We start from the raw sequence: 23453 nt of genomic DNA on the forward strand, positions 1-23453 counted from the left end.
GCGGGGCAGGCCTCCGCCGGCGCTGCCGGCTCCGCCAGGCCTGGAGGAGGGGCCGCTTCGCCCCTGCAAGGCGTGAGGGCGGGGACCGGGGCCAGAGACCCGCGCCGGGAGGGAGCGCGGCGCCCGCCGCCCTTCAATTGGCCGCGCCGCCCCATCTCCGGAGACGCGGGAGGCGGCGGCCCTCCATTGGTCGGGCTAGTCGGCCAATCCCTGAAAGTCCGGGGGAGGCGGTGGGGGGCAGTTCGTGCGGGACTCCGGAGTCGAGCGGGAGCGTCTGGGGGACCTCGTCCGACCGAGTAGCCGAGGCACCGCCCGCGTCCCGCCGCCGCGTCCCGGCGACTCCTGCGCCGCCCAGGAGAGCGAGCTCCGAGCATCTTGTAGTGAGGCCACTCCTGGGGGCCAGGAGCGGGGAAACCGAGTGGAAGAAACCCCCGGACCCGAACTCAGCCTCTTCCCGCCCCCGAATCATCATGACCCACTTCAACAAGGGCCCTTCCTATGGGCTCTCGGCAGAGGTCAAGAACAAGGTATGCCTGGGCTCGGGTGGGGCGGGACCCTGGGGCCAGAGGTGGGATGCAGGGCGCCGCCCCGGGACCCTGAGACCCGGGTGGCCGGGGCCGCGCTTCTCCCCGCGCGCCTTGGCTGGCGGGCTTCGCGAATAGTAGATGTCGGGGCGGGGAAGGGGGTGCGCGAGAGTTTCTGCGCGTCCCCGTCCTGTCCCCGGCTGCAAGCGTAGGCTCCCGGGCGCTCTGCTGGCTTTGTTCCAGCGCCGCGGGCCGAGGCTAGCGACGGGCGGTGGGTTCCCAGGCTCTTGGAATCCCTCAGCGCCGTCCCTTGGTTCCAGGAGCGGGTCCGCGGCTGCAGGACGCACCCCTCCGTGAAGGGGGCGCTCCGGCCTGGTCATTCGCCCTTAGGTGGGGCCCGTCGGCGCGGCTGGGGACCCAGCGAGCAGCCTCCGCCATCCACTCCGGCCTGGGCCCCTGGCAGACCCTGCACCTTCACCCACTCTAACCCCCGGGCGGAATTCAAAGCCGCGAGTAAAGTTAGGCGGCTAAGTGGGCAAACTGGGTCCCCATTGTTCCTCGCCTCTTGCCGGGTGGGAGACCGCTGAGCGGCCCCACGCAAGGGCCTTAGGACCACCGGAAGGACGGGAGCCGGCCAGAACCCTTCCTGGTTTTCGAATCCCGGTGCCAATTGCCTGCTTTTGCAGCAAGAGGAGACAAAGCCTGAGCGCGCCACTTCGGGAATATCCGCTGTAGACTTGAGCTTTTTATTTTTCTTAAAAAACCCAAAACACTGAAGTTTGTAGTACGTTAGACTTTAACGGTGTCCAGGAAATCTTCGTGCGTTGCTTTTGTTCAGGGTGTATTTGCCGAGGTGGACTGTAGTTTGGAGTGATTGGGCTTTGGTAACGCTCTGTTTTGCCACTTTGCCCAGCATAAGAATGCGTTGAGTTTATCTTTGGGACTTTCGGTCTGGGAAGGAGATGAGAGGCGTCCCCCTCCCCAAACCCGCTCCTTCCTTCCTCCCTCCCTGCATTCCAAGCCCATGACATCAGGGGTTTCTGGGGGGAGAGAACAGCCAATCCGCGCGGAACTGCGCACAGAACGCTCATTGTCTCCTTTCTGCTGTTCTGGCCAAAGCGCCACAAAGGAGGGCTGCTGTGGTTTAATTCCCATTAACCTCCCGGGAGCCGAGGCATGTCAGGATTGCCACCAAACCGTCCTACCTCTGGCAGAATTCACCGGCATTGTCAGAACTGTAACATCCCAGCGTTGGGCGTGTAGGAAGTGTGGAGGGAATTACCTAGGGACCATGAAGCGCACCATTGTCACACCCCAAGGGAGGATTGTGGCTCTGCTCAATCCCTGATATAGTCTCCACATCATATTATTAATTCAGTTGTTACTAAATTCTAAACAATCTTTGAAGCAAGCAGTTGATTTTAGTTTGTGTATCTAAAATTGAAATTTAGATCTTTTACCTTGTCAAGAGTGTTGCCCCTGTTAGAAAACGGTTTCCTGAACATTATTTTGAAGAACAGAAAATGAGTGGTTTGTGAGTACAAACCCCACCAATTGAAAACCCGTAGACTATTGTGCTGTTCTTCCCAAGGTTTGCAAGTGGACCTTTAGGAATCCTTTCAGTGGAATCAGCTGGATGTAATAGCCTGGCCTGGCTTGTGCACGTTAATTTGCCCTTGAGATACTTGCATGGCAACCCTTAAGTCTCCACCTTTTGCGTTGTAAATGAGGTACTGATAACCTTGGCAGTCCTTCAAGTGACTGACTTTTCTTGGTTGTTAATATCACCTTTTTGCTGATTAATGAAGCAACTTCTGCCCCTTTCCTACTTATTATTGAGTAGACTGAAGGAAGTGCATAGACTGAGGCTAGATCACTGTTTTTTTATACATTTTTAAAAATAGTAAAACCTCAGCTTTCAGGATCTTTGGAAAGTTGGTTTTAACTTTTGGTTTGTATAACTGTGGGTTTATCCCTTTAAGCATCAAACCAACCTTTAATAACCCCTTTCATTTATATGGTTCTTTCAGACAGTATCCTTTCATAGGAAGTCTTTTGATCTCCACAGCAGAGCAGCCCTCTGAGATGGGGAGGATTCCTGGGATTACCCAACATCGTTTACAGATCAGGATGCTGAAGCTCAGAGAGGTGTGATTTGCTCAAGATCACAGGAGAGAGTTGGAATATTCTAAGAATTTTAACTCGAAGAGTGATGTCTTAGTTTAGTGGAGTACTTAGGGCTGTTCTGTTACCAGTCATTATTGTCTATCCCCCTCCCCGCTATTTTTGCTATCCACCTGTCACTTCCTGGCATCATGGTTATTCATTTAATGCTGTTTTAAATATCCCTGTTTGCTAATTCTTTGTATGAGATAATACATTTCAGCTGAGGGCTCAGAACCACCTGATGAGTGAGTCTGTGGAACTTCAACTTTGACACTGCTTTATTTGGATAGCTTTTGATTTCTTCTTGCTTTTTCTCTATGTATTGCATAACATAACTTGCTTTTTCTCTATGATAGGTTGCTTAAATGTCAGTTTTTTTTTCTCTTAAAACCTCATTTAACCATGTGGGGGGTTGGTAGTGTGGTATGGACCTTGGAGTGAGGCAGATGTGGGTTCTAATCCCCCCTTGCCACTTAACTGCCTTGAATGATGTTGGGCAAGTTATTTGATATTTCTGTCCTAGTTTCCTAATCAGTAAACCAGGGAAGTAATAGTTACCACTTCTAAAGTTTGTGTTACTGAGATGTGTCTGGCTTGTAGTAAGTACTCAATGAGTATGTTGTGGATATTAATTCTTAGAAAAGAAAATTAGCATTGGTATTTCTTAGACTTATATGTCACTGCCTCTTTAAATATTCCATTTTATTTTAAAAAGCCTTTAGCCTATTTATATTTGAGCTGTGAAAGCAGTTCATCATTGAATTGAGGAAGCCTTTGATCTCAGATAGCTTTAATTAATAAAATTTCAAGGGAAAATCAGTCAATTTAAGATACCTGTTTGAGAAGATAATAATACATGGCAGAACATACAGATTTTTTTTTGTTTTTAATTGGCAAGATGTTTGGAAACAGACTAAAAAAAGTAGAATCCTTTAGCCTGCAGTATAACAATCTCTCTCTAATAAGAAGAAAAGGATCATAACTTGCAATCTACAAAGTCTATAATGTAGTAGAAGGTCCAGGAAAATATAGGAGCTGGTGTAGATAGTTCAGTGAGAGATGGAAACATAAAGTAGAAAGGTCTTACATGGGTCATACAGGTTGAGCCAGGCCCTTGACTGCATCTAAGGGACCGGAGGTAAATACCTCTGTGCCTTATGAACCATGGAAACGTGACAGGCCTCGAAGGGAAGCACAGCATTTCCGACACTTGGCTCTGATGTTGGAGTCAGGGTGCATGCATGCGTGCTCAGTCATGTCCAACTCTGCCAGGCTCCTCTGTCCATGGGATTTCCCAGGCAAGAATACTGGAGTGGGTTGCCATTTCCCCCTCCAGGGGATCTTCCCAGCGCAGGGATCAAACCTTGCTTGGTCTCCTGCAGCTCCTTCACTGGCAGGCGGATTCTTGACCACCGCGCCACCTGGGAATCCAGGGTACTTCCTTGTAAAGCTGAGGATGCCGTGAAGTATGCCCTCATCAGTCTTAGAGCAAGTGCTGCAGGGGCACTTACAGTTCTCAGGGAAGTGGAGGAGTGAGCCGTGGGGCAGGAGTGAGTGGAGATGCAGTGATTCTTACCTGGGCATGTTTTTGGGGAGGGGTCTAATTGAGATATTAAGAAGAATGGAATTGGAATGCACACTCACAGTTTTCTGCTCCCAGGGAATGTCTGATTTGAGCAAAGTAGCTTCTCACACAGTCTTCTTGGTTTCAAGATGGTATCCCTCAACAGACAAAAACCACTTTGGAAGACTTACTACTAAAATTGTAAGTCTTTAAAAAGTAAGTTAAGCCATCATAGAGTAATAATTAAATATAATTAAATATTATTACCAGATGTCCCATTGAGACCCTGCCCGCCTGCCAGCCCAGTGCCATTTGGACAAGCAGTTTGCCCCACAGATCAGAGTAACCCCGGGGTGATAGTGGACTCCTGCTGTCAACTGATCTCTAAGGTGGTCTGCCTCGTTTTGCTGCCAGAGAATCCTGATAGAAACGTATGGATAGGTTTAACTTTAGCTTTTTTTTGACTTTACAGTTCAGTAATAGCTTTTTAATTTAGAACTTTTTGTTTATTACCTCTTTACACCAGCAGTAGGATCTTTGTCTTATTCACTGGTGAGATATCTCAAAAATCTATCTTTTAGAATACTACTTGGCACATAATGGATGCCCAATAAGTGTTTATTGATTTAATGAATTTATTCATCAGGAATAGATTTTGCTGTCTCTCGTAACTGGAAAGTAGCAGTGTTTGAGAGGTCTATGTAAAGAATTCTGTGGTACAAGTGTGAAATTTTTGAAGGAGATGGTGATTTTTATAGTTCATTTTTCTTCAGTTTCTTTTCATTGTTAATACTACACTGAAAATTTATCACTGAGATAATTCCTTCTTGTTGTTGAAGTTCTTTCTTAGACTCCCAGGTTAGGGAGGAACAGTAGAGATCCCCTCTGCAAGACTCTGTCAGGTCACCTCCCAAAAGGCCTCCTGCGAAGTGGCCCTTAAGCCCACCTGGATATGTGCCACTCCTGGGAGGGGTGTACCATTGTGATTTGCCTGCTTTTGGGGTTTGTTTTCTTGTCTTGACCAAAAAATTAAAGGAAAAACAGTTTGCTGAATTGAGAAGAGGTACTTAACTACCCATTTAAAGTGGTTTAGTCGCTAAGTTGTGTCCAACTCTTGCAACCCCATGGACTGTGGCCTGCTAGGCTCCTCTATCCATGGGATTCTTCAGGCAAGATTACTGGAGTTGGTTGCCATTTCCTTCTCCAGGGAATCTTCCCAATCCAGGAATCAAACCCAGGTCTCCTTCATTGCAGGCAGATTCTTTACTGACTGAGCTATGAGGAAAAAACCCAAAGAAAACACAGTTTGCTGAATTGAGAAGAGGTACCTGTTACCCATTTAAAATACTTAAGACTTATTTCCTCTGGAATATTAATAAGGATCATTATCAAACATTATCCTATGATCTACAGCTTTTTACGTTCTTTTCTTTGTGGAAATTGTGCAATCTGTCTACCTCTGTCCTTTAAAATTCCCAAAGTGAGCTTGACAGTGAAGATCTTGCTGCTACCATCATCAACAAGAGTCAGATCCTCTATTTCTCTAGGCGTTTTTCCCTTGTAGGTGGGATCATGAGATCAGTGATTGTTTTCTTTTCACTGAACAGTGTATCAGGAACCCCAGTTAATATTATATATTACATTTAAAAAAAAGCACAGTTGGGTGGTTTTGGTTTTTCAGCCAGTCATGACCATTATATCTAAGAGAGAGGGGAAATGCTTATTTCTCATCTCAGTATGACTAGGTCACGGGAAGGAGCTTGTTAGAATTTTTTTTGCAGGTTTGATTTTCTTCTAGGCATCCTTCTATAGCATTTACTATGTGCCTTGGCTTTCCTGAACTCTGAGCTCTAGCCATGTGGACTCTTAATGGTTATTCATATGTACTTGTGCTCAGGTTTTTGTTAAGGGTTTTTTGAGCCTGTGGTTGATTCACACTGTGGGGCCTGAAGCTTATACAATTTAGAGTTCGTCATTACAAAAGAAAAGTATTTTCCAAATTTTATGAAAACATGACCATGGGAATCTTTGTGAACTTGAAGATGTCAGGTGGGTCCCCTCTTACGTTCTTCTCCATGAGAAAGTAGAACCTGGTGGCCCTGGAGGCTCTGACTGGCTCCTAATCTTGGTTCTGCCTCTTACCCCGTGACTTTGGGCAAATAACCTCTCAGTGTCTCATCTGTCAAGTGTGGGTATGCTAGTACCTATCTGTAGGGTTTGGGGTGAAACAAGCAAGACAATCTATGTAACGTGTTTCAGATAATACCTAGAACCCAAAGTACACATTTCGTACATGTTAGCAATTGTTCCATTTTGCTCTACTGGTTAGATTCAGTCCTAACTGGTTAGGTTCAGTCCTAACCAGTTCAGCTGGTTCGCCCCAGCTTCTTTTACCTTCTAGATTTTGAGATTATCTTGAGGACTCGGATATTCACGCACCAATCTGTGTCTGAATGAGGCTTCTGGCAGATCCGGGACTACAGAGGCCAAGCAGTAACTCTCTATTTCTAACTCAGGACTGTGATCTGCTCCCCAAGTCCTGATCCATACCTTCTCCCCCAGCAACCTGTAACGGAGTCCTGCAGTGAACCCTGGGCTGTCTCTGTCACACTGCCCTCAGGGCCGTGGACTTCTGTGTAGGGCTAGAGGCTTTGCTTTCTGGGTGTACCAGTACTTGGCTTTTTCTTCCTAAGAAATCGATTTCTGTTAGACAAGATACACCTTTCATTTCTGGATTTCAGACAGGGTAGGTATTCCTCCGCAGTGGACTGATAAACATATTTACCTTGTGGTGTTGTCACTGGAGACCGTCAGTCTCAAATCGTCTTAGGAAGGTTCTCCCTAGACCTGTGTGAAGCAAGTCCATGAGGAGAAAAGACTTAATTCCTAGCTTCCCCTTGGTCGGTAGGGAGGGATCCTCTTCAATGTCTTCCTTCCTCCCAGGGCCAGGAAGCTTCAGGGTGTGAGTGTGGGGCAGGCATATCCGCCCTGGGAAGGTCAGGAGTTAGGGATTCAAGTGCAAAGAGAGGAGGCGCTCTGGGCAAGTCATAACCTAAGCATTTATGGCACTTTCCCCTCTTCCCCCACACGTCTTCCAAGGGATCCCAGCTGCTGAGTGGCTAGGCACGCTGGCTATGATATCGTTCGTTCTTCTTTCCTCTTCTCAGATGTTTGCATACTAATCTTTCATCATTATCTTAAGCCTCTCTGCCTGCCTAGTGCTGCAGAAGGCTCCTCAATTGGATGGCGAGAGTGCTTTATGATTGCAGTTTTCCCTCCCTCCTTTTGTTTCACGTGGGAGGAAATAGAGAAAATAATCAATACCATGTGTAGTGAGTCTCTTATAACTCCAACATGTGATTCTACTTTGGAAGCAAAAATAGCAACAGCAATCATACTTCTAATTGAGTATAGAAACTCTGCTTATATGAAATAGCACATTTTGAGCTTGTTGGAGTCCTTGGCCCTTAGGAGCTGAGCTGGAACCGGCTCTTCAGAGTGCTCCCACAGCCAGATCGCTTCCCCTGAATGGACGTGCATTCATCTCTGTCTTTCCCTTTCTTCAGAGGCCTGGATGTGAATAAAACCCCCTCCCCCAACCTCACCTCGGCCACACGCACATGCACGCACACACGCACACACACACATGGGCTTTGCCTGCCAGGTTTTGTTCCTAAATTTCTTCCTCTCTGGGCTTCGTTTTTTTCATTTTCTGTTTCTCCTTTCAGTGACAACTCTGCTGTTGACACCCCTTCCAGCATTTTCTAAAACATGCATGTGGAAGGAAGCTACTTTTTATAGGGGCCAGTGGAAGAACTGAAATGCTTTTAGTCTGAAGCATCTCTGCCAAATCTCTTATTATGAACTTTTGAACCATGCTGGCAACACCCTTCGAGACTACAGATTCCGGGGCTGGTTTGAATCAAAGCCGCAGCAAGTTCACGGTGCACCGATCTGCTGCAGTGATGGTGCTGGTTGTTTTTGGATGCCTTCTCACATCTCCCTGAGTAGGAAGGACTTTTTAAGCCACAGAGTCTAAGCCACCACCCTGTTCTCGGTTCTTAATCCTTTGTCTGCAGGCCGCAGAGTTGCCTGTGCTAGCTTAGAGAGTTCTGTCTCAGCTTAGTTAGAAGGGTGGGAGTGGGCGAACGTTCAGGGGTAGAAAAGACTCAGGCTTTGGAGCCACACGTGGGCTGGATGAATCCCTGCCAAGCCCGTGACCTTGGACAAGTCATCGCTGCATGAATACGATGCATCTACCTTGGGATGCCCTCTTCCTTGCCTATGAGAACCTCTTTTCTTTTTTGATCCTTATTTTATGAATGAAATATTTGTCAGGAAGAATGCAAACAGTACCGAAATATGAAAGTAAAGAAGCGAAAGTATCCTGTATCCCTTACCCCCACCCAACTGCTTGTACAACTTTAAATATCATTTGGATGTTTTAGAAATTGAATTATAGTCTATTGTGTGGACTTCCATTACTTCCCTACTGGTGGATATTTCCTTAAAAAGGCACTTGTGTGGAAAAGTGTATAACTTCTGATCCAACATTTAAATGTGCTTATGGATATTGCCAACTTGCTGCCTAAAAACAGTTGACTAGTTCCCACTACTGGTTCAAAAAAAGAAGGGAGGTTTCCTCTTGATGTTAAAAACAAAACTATCAGAGCAGCCTTGTCGAAGTTCAGGTCACTTGCTTTAGTTCTTTATTTTCAAGTCTTGAATTGGTGACATTTGTGGCCCCTGCTCCATCTGTCACCTCCACCAGACTCAAGTGGGAGTTGGCAATGAGATGAGGCTAAAGAATGGAGTGAGGGCATCTCTTTCTTAAATTATTTAACTATAATTTTTTTTAAAAACAGCTCAGTTGGCATCAAAATGATAACTATCAAAATAGCTATCAAAGAGTAGCTGGACAGGAGTGGCCAGCAAAATGTAGATAGAAAGTGAAGGGTTAACATTTATTGGGTTCTTAAGATTTATGTAAATGAAGTCATTGATTCTTCTTGGCACCTTCTGATGTGATTGTTATTAATGATCTCACCTGATATACAGGTGAGGAAATAGGCATGGCAGAGATGGGATTCTAAATAGAGCATTCAGTTTCTGGGGCGCATGCTCCTAACCATTTTAATTTGAGGTCAGAACTCAGGGCAAATTGGCATCTCTCGGGGGAGGAGGAGAAGGCAGACCAGAGGGGGAAGCTCCGGATCTTTTAACAAGAAGGAAGAGAGGTGGGAGGGGGTCCCAGGAGTGCTGCAGAGAGCCCCAGAAAAGGAAACAGGCCACCAGACTTGGCCACAGAGAGATCACTGGTGACCTTTTAAGAGATTATTTTCAGTAGAGCAAATTTCTGATGGGAGTGGAGTGGGGTTTAGGAATAAGTACTAAGTGAGGGAATGGAGAGGACTGTCTTGATAGAGAAGAGAAACAGGACAGTATTTGAGGCTGGCAGCAGGTTCAACTGAAGATGCGCTTGTTTCAGACAAAATAGGGGTAGTCTCTGCCCATTGATGGACTAGATAAAGGCCAGGGCTCAATACACATGGCGGCTGGGAGCAAAGCAGCCCAGAGAAGAAGCTTTGCCATGAAAATCTGGGAAGGTATTGGGTTGGTCAAAAAGTTCTTTCAGATTTGCCCATGTTACAAAAAGCCAAATGAACTTTTCCGCCCACACGATAAAAAGGATGAGGACCAGAGAAACAGAAGCGAGGTGGATAAGACGTCCCTTTTTCTGTGGGGGGTGCTGTGTTGCTCTTCTCACAGAGCCCCTGATATCTGATGGCATACACAGGAGGAGCAGAAGAGGGGCCAGGCCAAGGCCTGCATGTGGAAAACACTGTTGATTCACCCGCTTCTCTGCTCAGTCCTCCTGGAGCCCCCTTTGCAGCCTGGGAACCACTCTCTCTCCATTCCCTTCCTCGGCCCTTGATTGGAAAGGATGCGAAGTTGGGCTGATTTTGTTATTTTTGCCTGGGTGAGCAGCGAGCCTCCGTGACACAGCGTCCAGGATACTTTGGTGTTGGGTGCAGCCATCTGACGGAGGCTTCCGTGCTTCCAGAGAAACTCACTTTCTCCCTCCCTTTCTGTGCTCTCAGATTGCATTACAATCAGGTACAATGTGTGGAGTTAGCTTTTACTGTTGAGATGCAAGAGTGCCCTCATGGAAAATTCCTTCCCTCTAGTTTTCATGGGGAAAAAAAAAAGACGGTGATAGCTTGCACAGACAATACATCTTAAGACTCTCATGAAATATCTCTAGCCAACATCTATCCTACGTGTAAAATAAGATGTTTCAATCCTGTTCTTGCTGGTTGTATAAAGCCATCTCTCCAATGGGCAGACTCCATCATAGTAAGCAGAAAGGGACCCCCAAGAGGAGCTCCCCTGAAAGCTAATGAGATGGTGGGGTCTGTTTCTCCTTGGCCTACTTTCCACTGTTGTCCATCAGAAGCTCAGAGTAGGGGGCAGTGTGTGTGTTCTGACTCTGTGCCAGGGTAGGCAGCTGGGAACACTTGGGTGAGCGTGGTCAGTGGTCTGGAAGTGGAGAGGGCTTCCAAGATGGGGAGAGAGGAGTTTACAGTTGACACTTGGGATATGAGAGTGGATTTCATGCCTTCTTCCTCAGGTCATAATGAACTCTGAGACTTATCCTATGAAGCAAACTTACCAATGAATAGACATTCTCAAGCTCCAAAAAAACTACTGCCATGATACTCCTTGTAATTACAGAAAAAGAAAGGAAGAATTTTTAGTGCTGTTCACATGCCCGAATCAGATTATTTAAGAGGCTTCTTGGGTAGCACAGTGGTAGAGAATCTGCCTGCCAATGCATGAGATGTAGGTTCAATCTCTGGGTCCGTGAGATCCCCTGGAGTAGGAAATGGCAACCTGATACAGTGTTCTTGCCTGGAAAATTCCATAGACAGAGGAGCCTGGCGGGCTACAGTCCATGGGGTTGCAGAGAGTTGGACACAACTGAGTGACTGAGTGCATGTGCATGCACACACACACACACACACACACAGTTCTATGAGGAGACAAGTGCTTGAAAATCTTGTTTAGTCTCTAAGTTGTGTCCTTGCCACCTGTGCTGCATATGTGCACGTCTCCTCCCCTCCTTTGTGCCTCTAGTTGGCTCCTTACGATCTGTCCAGAGTTCACCGTCTGTGTGGCATTCAGAATAAATCACTCCCTCTTCTACGTGACGTCCATCTACATGGTTAGGTGGTACTAGTCTGTTTTGCCTGCCCCCAGAGACCCTTGCAGGTCAAACATAGCCGTTCCCAGCTGACCAGTCTCTCATGATAGGCTGTATACGGTTTTCCTAATCTTTTCCCCAGCCAATTTGCTCCTTCTGGAAACTGATCCCAGTTTGTCAATGTCTTCTTTTAGAGTGTGGCACACAGAACTGACTACCGGGGTACAGTGGGATTATTAACTCACTGTTTTGTTTGACTACAAAGCACTAACCCGTTCTGTTTTGATCAATGTCATCACCTGATGAGGTGGTTTGAAGGAAGATTACAATCCGTGCTTTGGCAGGTTGATTTTTTTGAGTCTCTAAAGTAGGGGTGATGATAATTGCCTAAGGCTTTATAGTTCACATACTCCTCACATTTGTTTCATTTAAATAATCCTTTCCTTGATTTACCTCATGAGGCTGTTTTCATCAAACAAATAAGATGAGCAATAGTATGTATTTCATAAATAATTGTAGACCTCTGCAGACCAAGATAGCATTCACTTTGTTTAGGATCACTAAGTAAGCATTACTAGTTAGTTCTAGAACTTTGGGGCAGGATTTTACATTTATCTTGAAGAATTTGTTTATTAAGCTAGGATCTTTCAGAATACGAATTTTGTTTCTTTTTAACTATTCCCAATTTATGTTCTGTAAGTTTAATAAGTGTGTCCAATAGTTTCAAATCATTAATTACCAAAACAGAAGAGCAGAGATCTAACTCTTAGCCTCTGGGTACCCATCCCTGGGAGCCCCTCCCGCCTTAATGCAGATCAGCACAGTGGGCACGGTTGTTCCTTCTGACCTGGCCCTACGTCTAGGGTTACAAAACTGGGCTTCAGGAGTGCCATAGACATAAGGGACTTTTATCAGAAAGTAAAACAGATATGTCCCTAGTGATCCATCTAAGATGACTAGATTGGTAGATCAAGGAGAAGTGATGCCCATAAGAGTCAGGCATTCAAATGCAGATGCCTTTCGGTAACAGGAGAGATTTTTAAATCTGTGGCATTTCCCTAGTCTGGTAATACTGTTGGTGAATGAAGAAACAATTTGCTGAGTATCCACGATGGGCAGGCATGGGCTGTAAGGGTGGCAAGATGACTGAAGTCTCTTCTGTCGTCAAGAAGACACAGCCAGGTGTTCTTGGATGTGCCTTGCATACCTACACTGGCTCCTGGCGGTGACTGTCCTGTCCCCTAAGTGCCAACACACCTTTTCTGGAGTCCACTCAAGCATGACAGCCAGGCTCTTCAGCCTGTAAAGGAGGGGCCCTTGTTTTTGGGTGGGAGTGGGGAGGAGTGGGCCCCTCTCTAGGTTCCTATTAACTGCTGTTTGCCAAGATTTCTTACACAGGAAGCTATTCAGCATGCACATCTTTTCTCATCATTATTTTGAGTCTGGATTTTTCTGGGAATCCAGCCTCTATGATTACTTCCTCCTTGTTTAAGTTTTAACTTTCTAAATCTACTTTTTAACGATCTATATTCTAAATGCTGTAGTCTGATGGTCATTTTCTAGATAGAGAAGACAAAGTTGACATTCTGTTGTTTCTGCAGTTTCCTGTTAGTTACACTGTTTGCTTTAGGCCCTGGATCAGCTCCTCTTAAGTTATTTTAAAATCTCTAATTTCTTGTTAATTTCACAGTGTTCATATGTTGAGTCATAGTATTTTTGTATTTGTTTGACTATACACATTTGGAGGGGAAATTTTGTGCTGGTGCCATATATTGCTACCTTGATCTGAAGATTCAGCTGTACCTCTCAGAGAAGGGCCCACATTTTAAACACCCTTAGATGTTGCTCTGGTTTACCGCAGGCAGATGTGGCTTTCCATAGCTTGGGAATATATAGTCATTTCCTGTAAATATTTAGTAAGTTCAGGCCATAGGATGAATCTCAGATTCTATAGTGAACTTGAGGAAGTTGCAGTGTATCTTGACATCAATGTAAAGTGATTTTTTTCTAGAATTCCTACCCCCTACTCTCCATAAGATATAAAGCTGCCTTTAACTTTTTAAGTTAAAAAAAAAAAACAACTTTTTTTTCCCATTTAGGGGGAAAAAAAGTATGTTAAAAGTACAGTTGAGCCCCCAGTCCCATGCTTCTCTCTTCCCTGGAGAAGCTGTTGTCTGGCACTTGGTATTTATCATTCCCACAGGAGCCAATTTTAATCCAGTGTTTAAAGCTGAGGATAGTAGACTGAACATTTGTACCAGCTACATCTTTTTTTTTCCTTCAATTTTACACTTTTTATTATTTATTCAAGAAATTTAAAAAAATGTTGTACAACTTTTAAAGGTTACGTTACATTTATAATTGTCACAGAATCTTGGCTATATTCCCCATGTTGTACAATACATCCTTGAATCTAGTGTACAACCAACAGTTTGTACCTCCCACTGCCCCATCCCTAAATTCCTAAATTGCTCCCCCAGGTGTTAACTACTTGTTTTGTTCTCTGTGTTTGTGAATCTGCTGCTTTTCTGAGAAACCCACTTAAAAAAATACTTTATCCCTTTCACCAGCAGTAATCTGAAAAGAACAAGAATTTGGAATGCAAAGACAGGCAGGAAAAGAGTGGAGATGTGTGGTGATGGGAATGGACAGGAGTTATGGGCAGTATGTGGGATGAGCCTGTCTGCAGTGGCATGTTCTTTTTGAATTGTGGATGGTAAAGAGAACAGGTTAGTGTGGGATTTGATTCATACAGGTTCTGTACTCAAGCTTGAAACCAGAGGGAAGGGGCCAGGGCATAACCTTTAAAAGAACGACAGAGCCCAAGGACACTACATAAACTGACTAGAACCAAATGGAGTTGACTTCCACTAGATCTTGAGCCTTATTGTATGTTCATTGTAACACATCAGCAAGCTAGATGATGCACCCACAGGTGCCATGACTTAAAGGCTTGCAATCCTGCAATAAAGTCAAAAAGTGGCAGTGGCCCAATTCCTGGAAGTCCCCACCCCTTCCCCAAAATAGCTAAAATACTCCTCCCACTCATTACCCTATGTAACTGTTGTTTAGTTACAGAGTTGTATGTGACTTTTTTGCATCCCCATGGCCTGTAACCTGCCTGGCTCCTCTGTCCATGGGGTTTCCCAGGCAAGAATACTAGAGTAGGTTATGCCATTTCCTTCTCCAGGTGATCTTCCAGACCCAGGGATCAAACCTGCATCTCCTGCATTGGCAGGCGGATTCTTTACGACTGAGCTGCCTGGGAAGCCCACCCTATGAAATTACCCACCTCTATAAAAACTGACAGCCCCATATCCTGGGTCCACTCTTCACCTTCTGGGATAGCTCACACTCTTGTCGAGTGAGTTTCTAAATCACTTCTTACCTATCATTTTGTCTGTCACTGAATTCTTTCTGTGATGGGACTTCAAGAACCTGAGCTTCATTAATTCCTGAGACCAGATGTGATCTCAGTTAAAAGACCAATTTGAGTTGCAATCTGAGTTGCACAGTTTCAAGCTGATATAAATGGCTAGTGTTAATTCGGAGGGGTGTGTGTGTGTGTGTGTGAGGCCTTGAGATGGGCTTCCTCTTCACAGTGATCTTGGAAGGAAGAAGACTACTTGTGAGAAATGAGGTCGCCAGAGTTAAGTTCCTTAGGTCACTCTGGAACTGGACACACAGTTTTTGGAAGATGGACTTCAAAGCATGTGATCTTTGGTCTGTTGTATCCCCAACGTGAATACTTAAAAATTTACCAAGGTGTTTTACATGCTTGGAGGATCTGTTGGGGGAGGGGTTTAGGGTGGGTAAACCCTGTTAAAGCCTGTTCATTGTGTTGCATGAGGTATCAATAGGGACAAGTGATAAAGGAAGGGAAGCGGCATCTTGATAAATCAGGTGGAAATTGACTTATTTGTTTCCTGTTTTGAGACTGGTGGTCCCAGTCTTTCTGTTCTCCCTTTAGTTTAAATACTCTGTTTCTTTTTAAATACCCTTCTTTATTCTCCATGGGGTCGCAGTGAGTCAGACACAACTTAGCGACTGAATAACAAGAATACTTTTTTTGGCGAATGTCTCAACACACCTTGTTTAGTATTTGTCTCCTTCCACTAGAACTTAAGCTTTTAGGGCAGAGTCTTTGCCTTTGAATCATGCCTGTTACACAGTCACCCTTTGAGTGAAAGGAAGCAGGAATACAGAAGGGGAGACTGAAGGAAGAATGCGAGACACACTTGAATCACTTGAAAGCGGGAAGCTGACATTGAATGTGATTTTACAGAGAGTTTGGGGTAATGCTGGATTGTCCTGGTGGCTTGAAACAGTCTGTGAGAGTTCAGGCACAGCTGAAATTTGGGGGACGCTGTTGTAACTACCAGAGAAAGAAACCTGTCTGTCTGCTTCAGGTTTTAACAACAGGGCAAGAATAGAGATGCAGACAGAGAGAAACTGACATGTGGGCACAGACCAGGGGGTTGTGATTTGGGAGATTAGCATTGATGTATTTACACTGCCGTGTGTAAAATATGTAGCCAGTGGGAAGCAGCTGGACAGAAGGAAGCTCAGCTCAGTGCCCTGTGATGACCTAGAGGGGTGGGGTGGGGGGTGGTGGGAGCGAGGCTCAAGAGGAAGGGAAGTGTTAGCCACTCAGTCAGGTCTAACTCTGCGCCCCCGTGGACTGTAGCTCGCCAGGCTCCTCTGTCCATGGAATTCTCCAGGCAGGAATACTGGAGTGGGTTGCCATTTCCTCCTCCAGGGGATCTTCCTGACCCAGGGATTGAACCCAGGTCTCCCGCATTGCGGGCAGATTCTTTGCCATCTGCACCACCAGGGAAGCCCCCAGAGGAAGGGGATATGTGTATACATATCGCTGATTCATTTCATTCTACAGCAGAAACTAACACAACACTATAAAGCAGTTATGCTCCAATTTAAAAAGAAAGAAGAAACTACAGAAAAACAGGAGTTTCAAAAAAAAAAAATGTGAGAAGGAATATATGGGAAAGACACACCTTTATTCTTTAGCAGATTCTAGGATATCCTGGGTTTGAGTGGGCCGTCAGACACTTGTTGTACGTATATAATCATCACTCTTCCTCTGCCAGGTACCGCTCCATCTTTCCACTAAATCACCTCCTGGCTGAATGCTCCCTAGTGCAGTGTGGGAACAGCACTTTCGGGTCAGTTGTTGAGATGCTTTTGAGGCTTGGTTTCCTTTGTTATTCAGTGTCCCCTTGTAGGGATTCCGGGGGAAACTTCTCAGACCTTAGTGCCAGGAAGGGCTGGGCAATTCCTAACAGCCGGCAGGAGCAGGCGTTTATCTGATGTTATGGCTCCCTTTACTATTAGGAAGTTTAGGCCCTCAGGGCCTGTTTTTGAAGGGGATCTTTTTCTAGTGCTGTTTTGCACATGATTTATTGTAAGATAAATGCGATCTGGAAGACAACTTGCAGACTGGACAGGCGCTTACCCCTGGGGAGGGGGGAAGGATGTGGGATTTGGGGGAGGAGTGAAGAGAGACCTGTACTTTTAACCCGTGTGTGTGTGTGTGTGTGTGTGTGTGTGTGTGTGTGTGTGTTTGGGGGAGGAGTGAAGAGAGACCTGTACTTTTAACCCGTGTGTGTGTGTGTGTGTGTGTGTGTGTGTGTGTGTGTGTGTGTGTGTTTGGGGGGAGTGAAGAGACCTGTAGAGACCTGTACTTTTAAACCCGTGTGTGTGTGTGTGTGTGTGTGTGTGGGGGAGGAGTGAAGAGAGACCTGTACTTTTAACCCGTGTGTGTGTGTGTGTGTGTGGGTGTGTGTGGGGGGAGGAGTGAAGAGAGACTGTACTTTTACCCGTTGTGTGTGGTGTGGTGTGTTTTGTGTGTGTGTGTGTGTGTGTGTGTGTGTGTGTGTTTGGGAGGAGTGAGAGGACCTGTATTTTAACCGTGCTGTGTGTGTTGTGTGTGTTGTGGTGTTTGTGTGTGTTTGGGGAGGAGTGAAAGAAGACCTGTTACTTTTAACCCGTGTATGTGGGTTGTGTGTGTGTGTGTGTGTGTTGGGGAGAGTGAAGAGAGACTGCTACTTTTAAACCCGTGTGTGTGTGTGTGTGTGTGTGTGTGTGTGTGTTTGGGGGAGGGGTGAAGAGAGACCTGTACTTTTAACCCGTGTGTGTGTGTGTGTGTGTGTGTGTGTGTGTGTTTGGGGGAGGAGTGAAGAGAGACCTGTACTTTTAACCCGTGTGTGTGTGTGTGTGTGTGTGTGTGTGTGTGTTTGGGGGAGGAGTGAAGAGAGACCTGTACTTTTAACCCGTGTGTGTGTGTGTGTGTGTGTGTTTGGGGAGGAGTGAAGAGAGACCTGTTTTAACCGTGTGTGTGTGTGTGTGTGTGGTGTGTGTGTGTTGGGGGAGGAGTGAAGAGAGACCTGTCTTTAACCCTGGTGTGTGTGGGGGGGGGGGGGGGAGGAGTGACGAGAGACCTGAAATTTACCCGTGTGTGTGTGTGTGGTGGTGTGTGTTTGGGGAGGACGTGAAGAGAGACTGTAACTTTTAACCCGTGTGTTGTGTGTGTGTGTGTGTGTGTGTGTGTGTGTTTGGGGGAGGAGTGAAGAGAGACCTGTACTTTTAACCCGTGTGTGTGTGTGTGTGTGTGTGTGTGTGTTTGGGGGAGGAGTGAAGAGAGACCTGTACTTTTAACCCGTGTGTGTGTGTGTGTGTGTGTGTGTGTTTGGGGGAGGAGTGAAGAGAGACCTGTACTTTTAACCCGTGTGTGTGTGTGTGTGTGTGTGTGTGTGCTTAGTTGTTCAGTCAAGTTCAACTCTTTGCAACCCTTCAGGCTGTAACCCACCAGGCTCCTCTGGCCACGGGATTTCCCAGGCAAGGATACTAGAGTCGGTTGCCATTTCCTTCTCTGGGGGATCTTCCCGACCCAGAGATCAAACCTCTGGGTATCCTGTGTCTCCTGAATTGCAGGCAGATTCTTTACCCGCTGAGCCAAGGATTTGTTTTCCTCATCTCTTTCCCAAAGACATCTTTTGAGATGTTTTTCCTAATTGCCTCCTAACCTCCCCCAAATTTAATACCAAGGAACAGAGTTTGTTGGGGGAGGGTCACAAATGATTGTAATATCTAAGAGAATGCATTGCTCTACATAATTTTTTTAAACAAGTTATTTTAGAAGTCCAAAAGAAAGCTCACACAACCGGAGGACTGCGCTGCCTTTGAACTGTAGGGTGATTCCACACTGGAGCGCTTGGCTGCTCTGTGGAGAGCGTGGGAAGGAGCAGGGGCTGGAGCCACCGTGGGCCTGGGCCCTGGCTCAGAAGCTGTAACAGGAGGATGGTCTACGCCATCAAACGCCCTGGAGGCTTTTTCCCAGTCTTCATTTCTGCTTTTTGATTGTATTTGGCAAGGTGGAGGTGTTTGGTGAGCTTTTGAGAGAAGCCTCCAACAGGTGTTCTCTGCAATTGTAGGAAAGTCATTTGCAGGAGTGTCTTGGTGTTAGAAGGGTTGGTAGGCCCCGCTGTAGAGAATTCCTGGGTGTTTAGGGAAGGAGGCAGGGACTGCTGTGGACTTGAAGGGACCAGGCAGAAATTCTGAAAGCTGCTTAGGAAGGTCAAATAAAATAAATATTAAAGACTAGTACAGAAGTGAATGTTTACAAACAGCTTAGAGGAGTGATTTTTAAACAGACTAAAGTGAAGTTTCCATAGGTATTAATGAGATAAGATTAAGTACTTTTTAAAGGTAACTTTTTTGGTGCAAGGGAAAAGAATGTCAGCATTTGCTTACTGCCTGATGTTTAGAAATGAAAGATTTTTAGATAAAAAATAGTAAGTAAATTTTATTGGCCAAAGCCTACTTTTTATTTTTAATTGCTCTCAGTCCCTTGATTTTAAAAGATGTGTATAACAAAAAAAATAAACAATGTGTATAACAGTTTAAAAATAACCTGTGTAGTTAAACAATATAATTACATTACTTTGAGGTGTATTCTAGTATACTTTTAAAGGAAATTTATGATTTTTGCATCCAGTGGAACAGAGCTGCAGGCTAGAAGCTAAGAGACAAATTGAAATAGATTTTTCTCCCTAGATGATTTCATAAATTTTTTATTGTAAACTTAAAACGTGCACATTCCTAAGTCTTGAACTCTATTAAGCTGACATGACTGCAGAAAGCAGTCACTTATTAGCAGTATTTGGGCAGAAAAATCCTTGCTACTTCTTCACTTAAAGGAAAACTGTTAAGTGAAAACCAATCTTTACATGATGTGGAAGCATACCTAGTTTTCATTTTTAGTTTATCAATTGGGGTGTTGAGCTTTGCATATATGAGCTTAACGAATTTTTTCTTCACATGTGCTATTATTACATTAACTCTCTGTCTCAGAGACAGTCAGCAAGTGGTCTAGAGCCCCACCTGTAACTAGTCAGAGTGAGGGTTTGAACCCAGGTCCCTCTAAGTCCAGTCCTTGATTTTTCTCTCATGACTCTCTTGATAAGAACAGTGAACAGAGGAGATAAAAATTTCTCTCGGGTGTCCCTTCTGGGATATTTCATTTACATCTGTAATCACTGTGGTTTGGGGCATGGCACCAAACCTGTCAGAAACATTTTGAACACAGGAAATGTAAATATGCTTTTATGTTTGTTTGGTTGAACATACCGAATGAACATACTGATTTGGTTAAGAATTACCACCACCACCCCACAAGAAAAACAAAACCTCTCCGACATAACTTCCATCTCTACAATTGAAAATATGAAGAGAGAGAATTTCTTTTTAGATTTTATTTTGGAGTACATATAGTTAACAATATTGTTAGTTTCACTTGTATGGCAAAGTGATTCAGTTATATCAGTAGGTGTATCTATTCATTTTCACAAAAGAGAAAGAATTTCTTTACAATTTTTGCTGATTAACCAAATTATTTAACAGAACGCTTAGCATGGGAGCAGACCTGGTTCACTTATTCAGCCTTCCTGTTGTATAGACAGGAAATGGTTCGGAAGTGAGATGAATTAACCAGTGGTCCCTAGCAAAATGGGTAGAACCAGGCGTTAGCCAAGGTAGAGCCCCTCCTAGCCTAGGATATTGTGTTTCTTTGATTCATTGAAATGCCTCTCCCAGTTGAGAGTGCTTTGCTTTTGAAAAAAATTCAACTCACTCTTAGATATTGTTTGTCATAGCTATGCTTAGGGAGTACTACTTTCTACATTTCTTCTTTGCTTGTCCTTTTCCATCCATTTTCCCTTTACTCCCAAATTTATATATAGACAGAACTTCTTTTCTAGCCACCTAGAACCGGATTTCAGTGTGAAAATAGAGTCAAGTCTTAAACTTTTTCTAATTTGTTGTTTATTCCATTTTCGAAAGGTGTCATGCGTAAACAGGTATATTTGGTATGTTGGAGGAGATGCATTATCCAGGAATATTTGTCTGAGGTATATAGAGTAGGGGATGGCACTTTCTTCACACCAGAGGCTGTGTGTTCCTGTGGCAGAACCTTCGAGCATCACTACCTCCTTCTCCCTGTTCACACGTTTAGATGCCCATGTAACTCAGACTGGCAGGGAGTCAGGATAGACAGATGTGTGATTTGGGGGGCTGGGGGTCCTCATGCAGGAAGTGAACAGTGTGGTGCCTGAACGATCTCATAGAAACCAATCTCCAGGCCAAACACTAATCCAGGAAACGCCGCAGTGTTGCTTACTGTAACATGAAATATAAACTCACGGAGTTTCCATTTTCGATGGCTGGTTAAGTAAATCTACAGCTTAGATAAGTTACTATTTTGTCAAATAATTTGCTGAGCTCTTTCTCTAATTTGGGGAGCGATGCAGATGATAAGGACTGCTGTCTCAACTTGTGTGCGTGCTAAGTAGCTTCAGGCGTGTCTGACTCTTTTGCGACCCTATGGACTGGAGCCCATCAGGCTCCTCTGTCCATGGGATTCTCCAGTCAAGGATACTGGCATGGGCTGCCATGCCCTTCTCCAGGGGGATTATGTCTCCTGCATTGACACTAGCGCCACCTGGGAAGCCCCTGTCTTCTTAAAGGACACAGTAATGACTGGAGCAGAAGCCCCAGCCTTGGTGGGGGAGTGGGAAAAGGTTTCCTCTGTGTCTGAGACAGACTGGAACTTGAAGGGCCTCTCCATGACAAAAATGTCATCCTGCCATCTCATTTCTTTCAGTCATATGTTATAGAAGCAAACATTTCTACCAGTTCTTTCCATTTCCATCAGTGCTGCAGCTCAGCCCCAAGCTTACTGTGATGCCATCCCCCCGGGCATTGTCTGTGTGTTGGTGGCGCTTTCACCTGTGCTAATGAGCAGGAAAATGACATAATCTTTCCTTCTGCCCAGCTGTGTTCTCCTTAATAACTCTGTCTGAGCAGCCTGTTTAAGGACCAACCCTGGGATAAGGAACAGCTTAAGAACTTGAGCATGTGATCTTTAACAATATTTACATTTTATTATTATTTTTTGTAATTGAGGTTTATGGTTTTATTATGAAGGGATCTTTTAAAACCTGTTCTTAGCAGGTATTTTTAGCATGTATGATAGTAAAGCAGATATCTGTTTGGTTATGTTTCATTTATTGTTGAATTCTCTAAGTAAAGAGTTAGCTTTTCTTTTACTTATTAAATGGTTGGGTGTTGGAGGCAGTGCTGGGTACTGAGAGTCTAAAGGTGAATTAAATGCTTTTCCTTCCTGTGAGGAGTCTAATGTGATACAGACTATGCATAAGCAGAATTTCAATATTCTAGTGTATGTACAATAATTATTATGAGGAAGGTGTGTGTATATGCATAGGGTGCTGTGTATTTGGCCAAATAGAAGACACAAACACCCAAACTTTCTAGGCAACAAAACTGTTAGACTGGTAGGTACTGGCCAGTTGCAATACCATGTAAAATAGTTGCATGTATCAGAATCCTGCCACTTTCTCTCACTTGATGTGGTAGCTGATGACTTAATCTTCGACGTTTAGTGTTGCCGGTGCCATACTGAAATACACTATTAGCCTGTCACTTCCTGTGTGTCATGAATGGGAATCTGTTTTATCTTGATCCATATCTTCTCCCTCTCAGTCCCAGCTTCCCTCCATGTGTTGTTCATCATTTTGTATGACACCTCCTTAATCACAAAAGTTTTATTAGTTACTGAAGCTCAGATGGTTAGGTTTGTCAGTGAGCGCCAGTGAAGGTAATTTACTGCAGGTCACAGCTATGGTCTGAATGAATAATTAAGAAGCAGCCAGTAGCTTTGGGTGCTTCAGTGTGAAACTTCTAAAGTTAGTTAACTTGTATTTCAGATTGCTTCCAAGTATGATCATCAGGCAGAAGAAGATCTCCGCAATTGGATAGAAGAGGTGACAGGCATGAGCATTGGCGCCAACTTCCAGCTGGGCTTGAAAGATGGCATTATCCTCTGCGAGTAAGTCTTGGTCCTGACGTGGCTGCTCTTCCAGTCCTCCCTATGACCTCTGTCGTGCCCCCTTTCCCAGTCCAGGGTGTCAAACCTTGATATTCTGCAAATGTGTTTAATGCTTTCCTTTACTGATGTTAAAAGAACCAACTTTACATTCCAGTCCTTGTTTGTTATTCCAATAAGTATGCTGTCACTTAATGCTTTTCTTTTCAGACTCATAAACAAGCTACAGCCAGGCTCAGTGAAGAAGGTCAATGAGTCCTCATTAAACTGGCCTCAGGTAACAGCCAAACAGCAACCCCTGATACTAGTTGGTTACTCTTTATGCAGCAAGAACTTGATTATAGTTTTTAAATAGACAATTGAGCAGAAATCCGTGCATATGACTATATTTAGTTTTCTTATAGTGCTACTTTTTTAAGTGTTCCCATAATTACTTAGAATTAGTTCTGTGACTCTTAGATGTTGAGCTTACATGTTTTTTTACTCTATTTAGTCTGTGTACTCTCAGGAGTTGACTCAGCTTACACAGAGAAATACAACCTAGACCACAGGATGAATAAGGGAAAAATCAAGGAA

General features: G+C 44.7%; 1 protein-coding gene across 1 annotated transcript in view; it reads left to right on the top strand.

Annotated features, from left to right (window-relative positions):
• Positions 1–238: 238 nt before the first annotated feature.
• The window catches only part of CNN3 (calponin 3), a 29134-nt gene continuing 5919 nt past the window's right edge, over positions 239–23453 (top strand). Inside the window, exons 1-3 of the mRNA XM_043460594.1 lie at positions 239–527; positions 22759–22880; positions 23088–23154. Of these exons, the coding sequence (XP_043316529.1) occupies positions 471–527; positions 22759–22880; positions 23088–23154 (246 nt within the window). The 5' untranslated portion in view covers positions 239–470. The remainder of the gene's footprint in view (positions 528–22758; positions 22881–23087; positions 23155–23453) is intronic.

The sequence above is a fragment of the Cervus canadensis genome, chromosome 2 (assembly GCF_019320065.1).
Source record: "Cervus canadensis isolate Bull #8, Minnesota chromosome 2, ASM1932006v1, whole genome shotgun sequence".
In the NCBI taxonomy this organism is placed as follows: domain Eukaryota; kingdom Metazoa; phylum Chordata; class Mammalia; order Artiodactyla; family Cervidae; genus Cervus; species Cervus canadensis.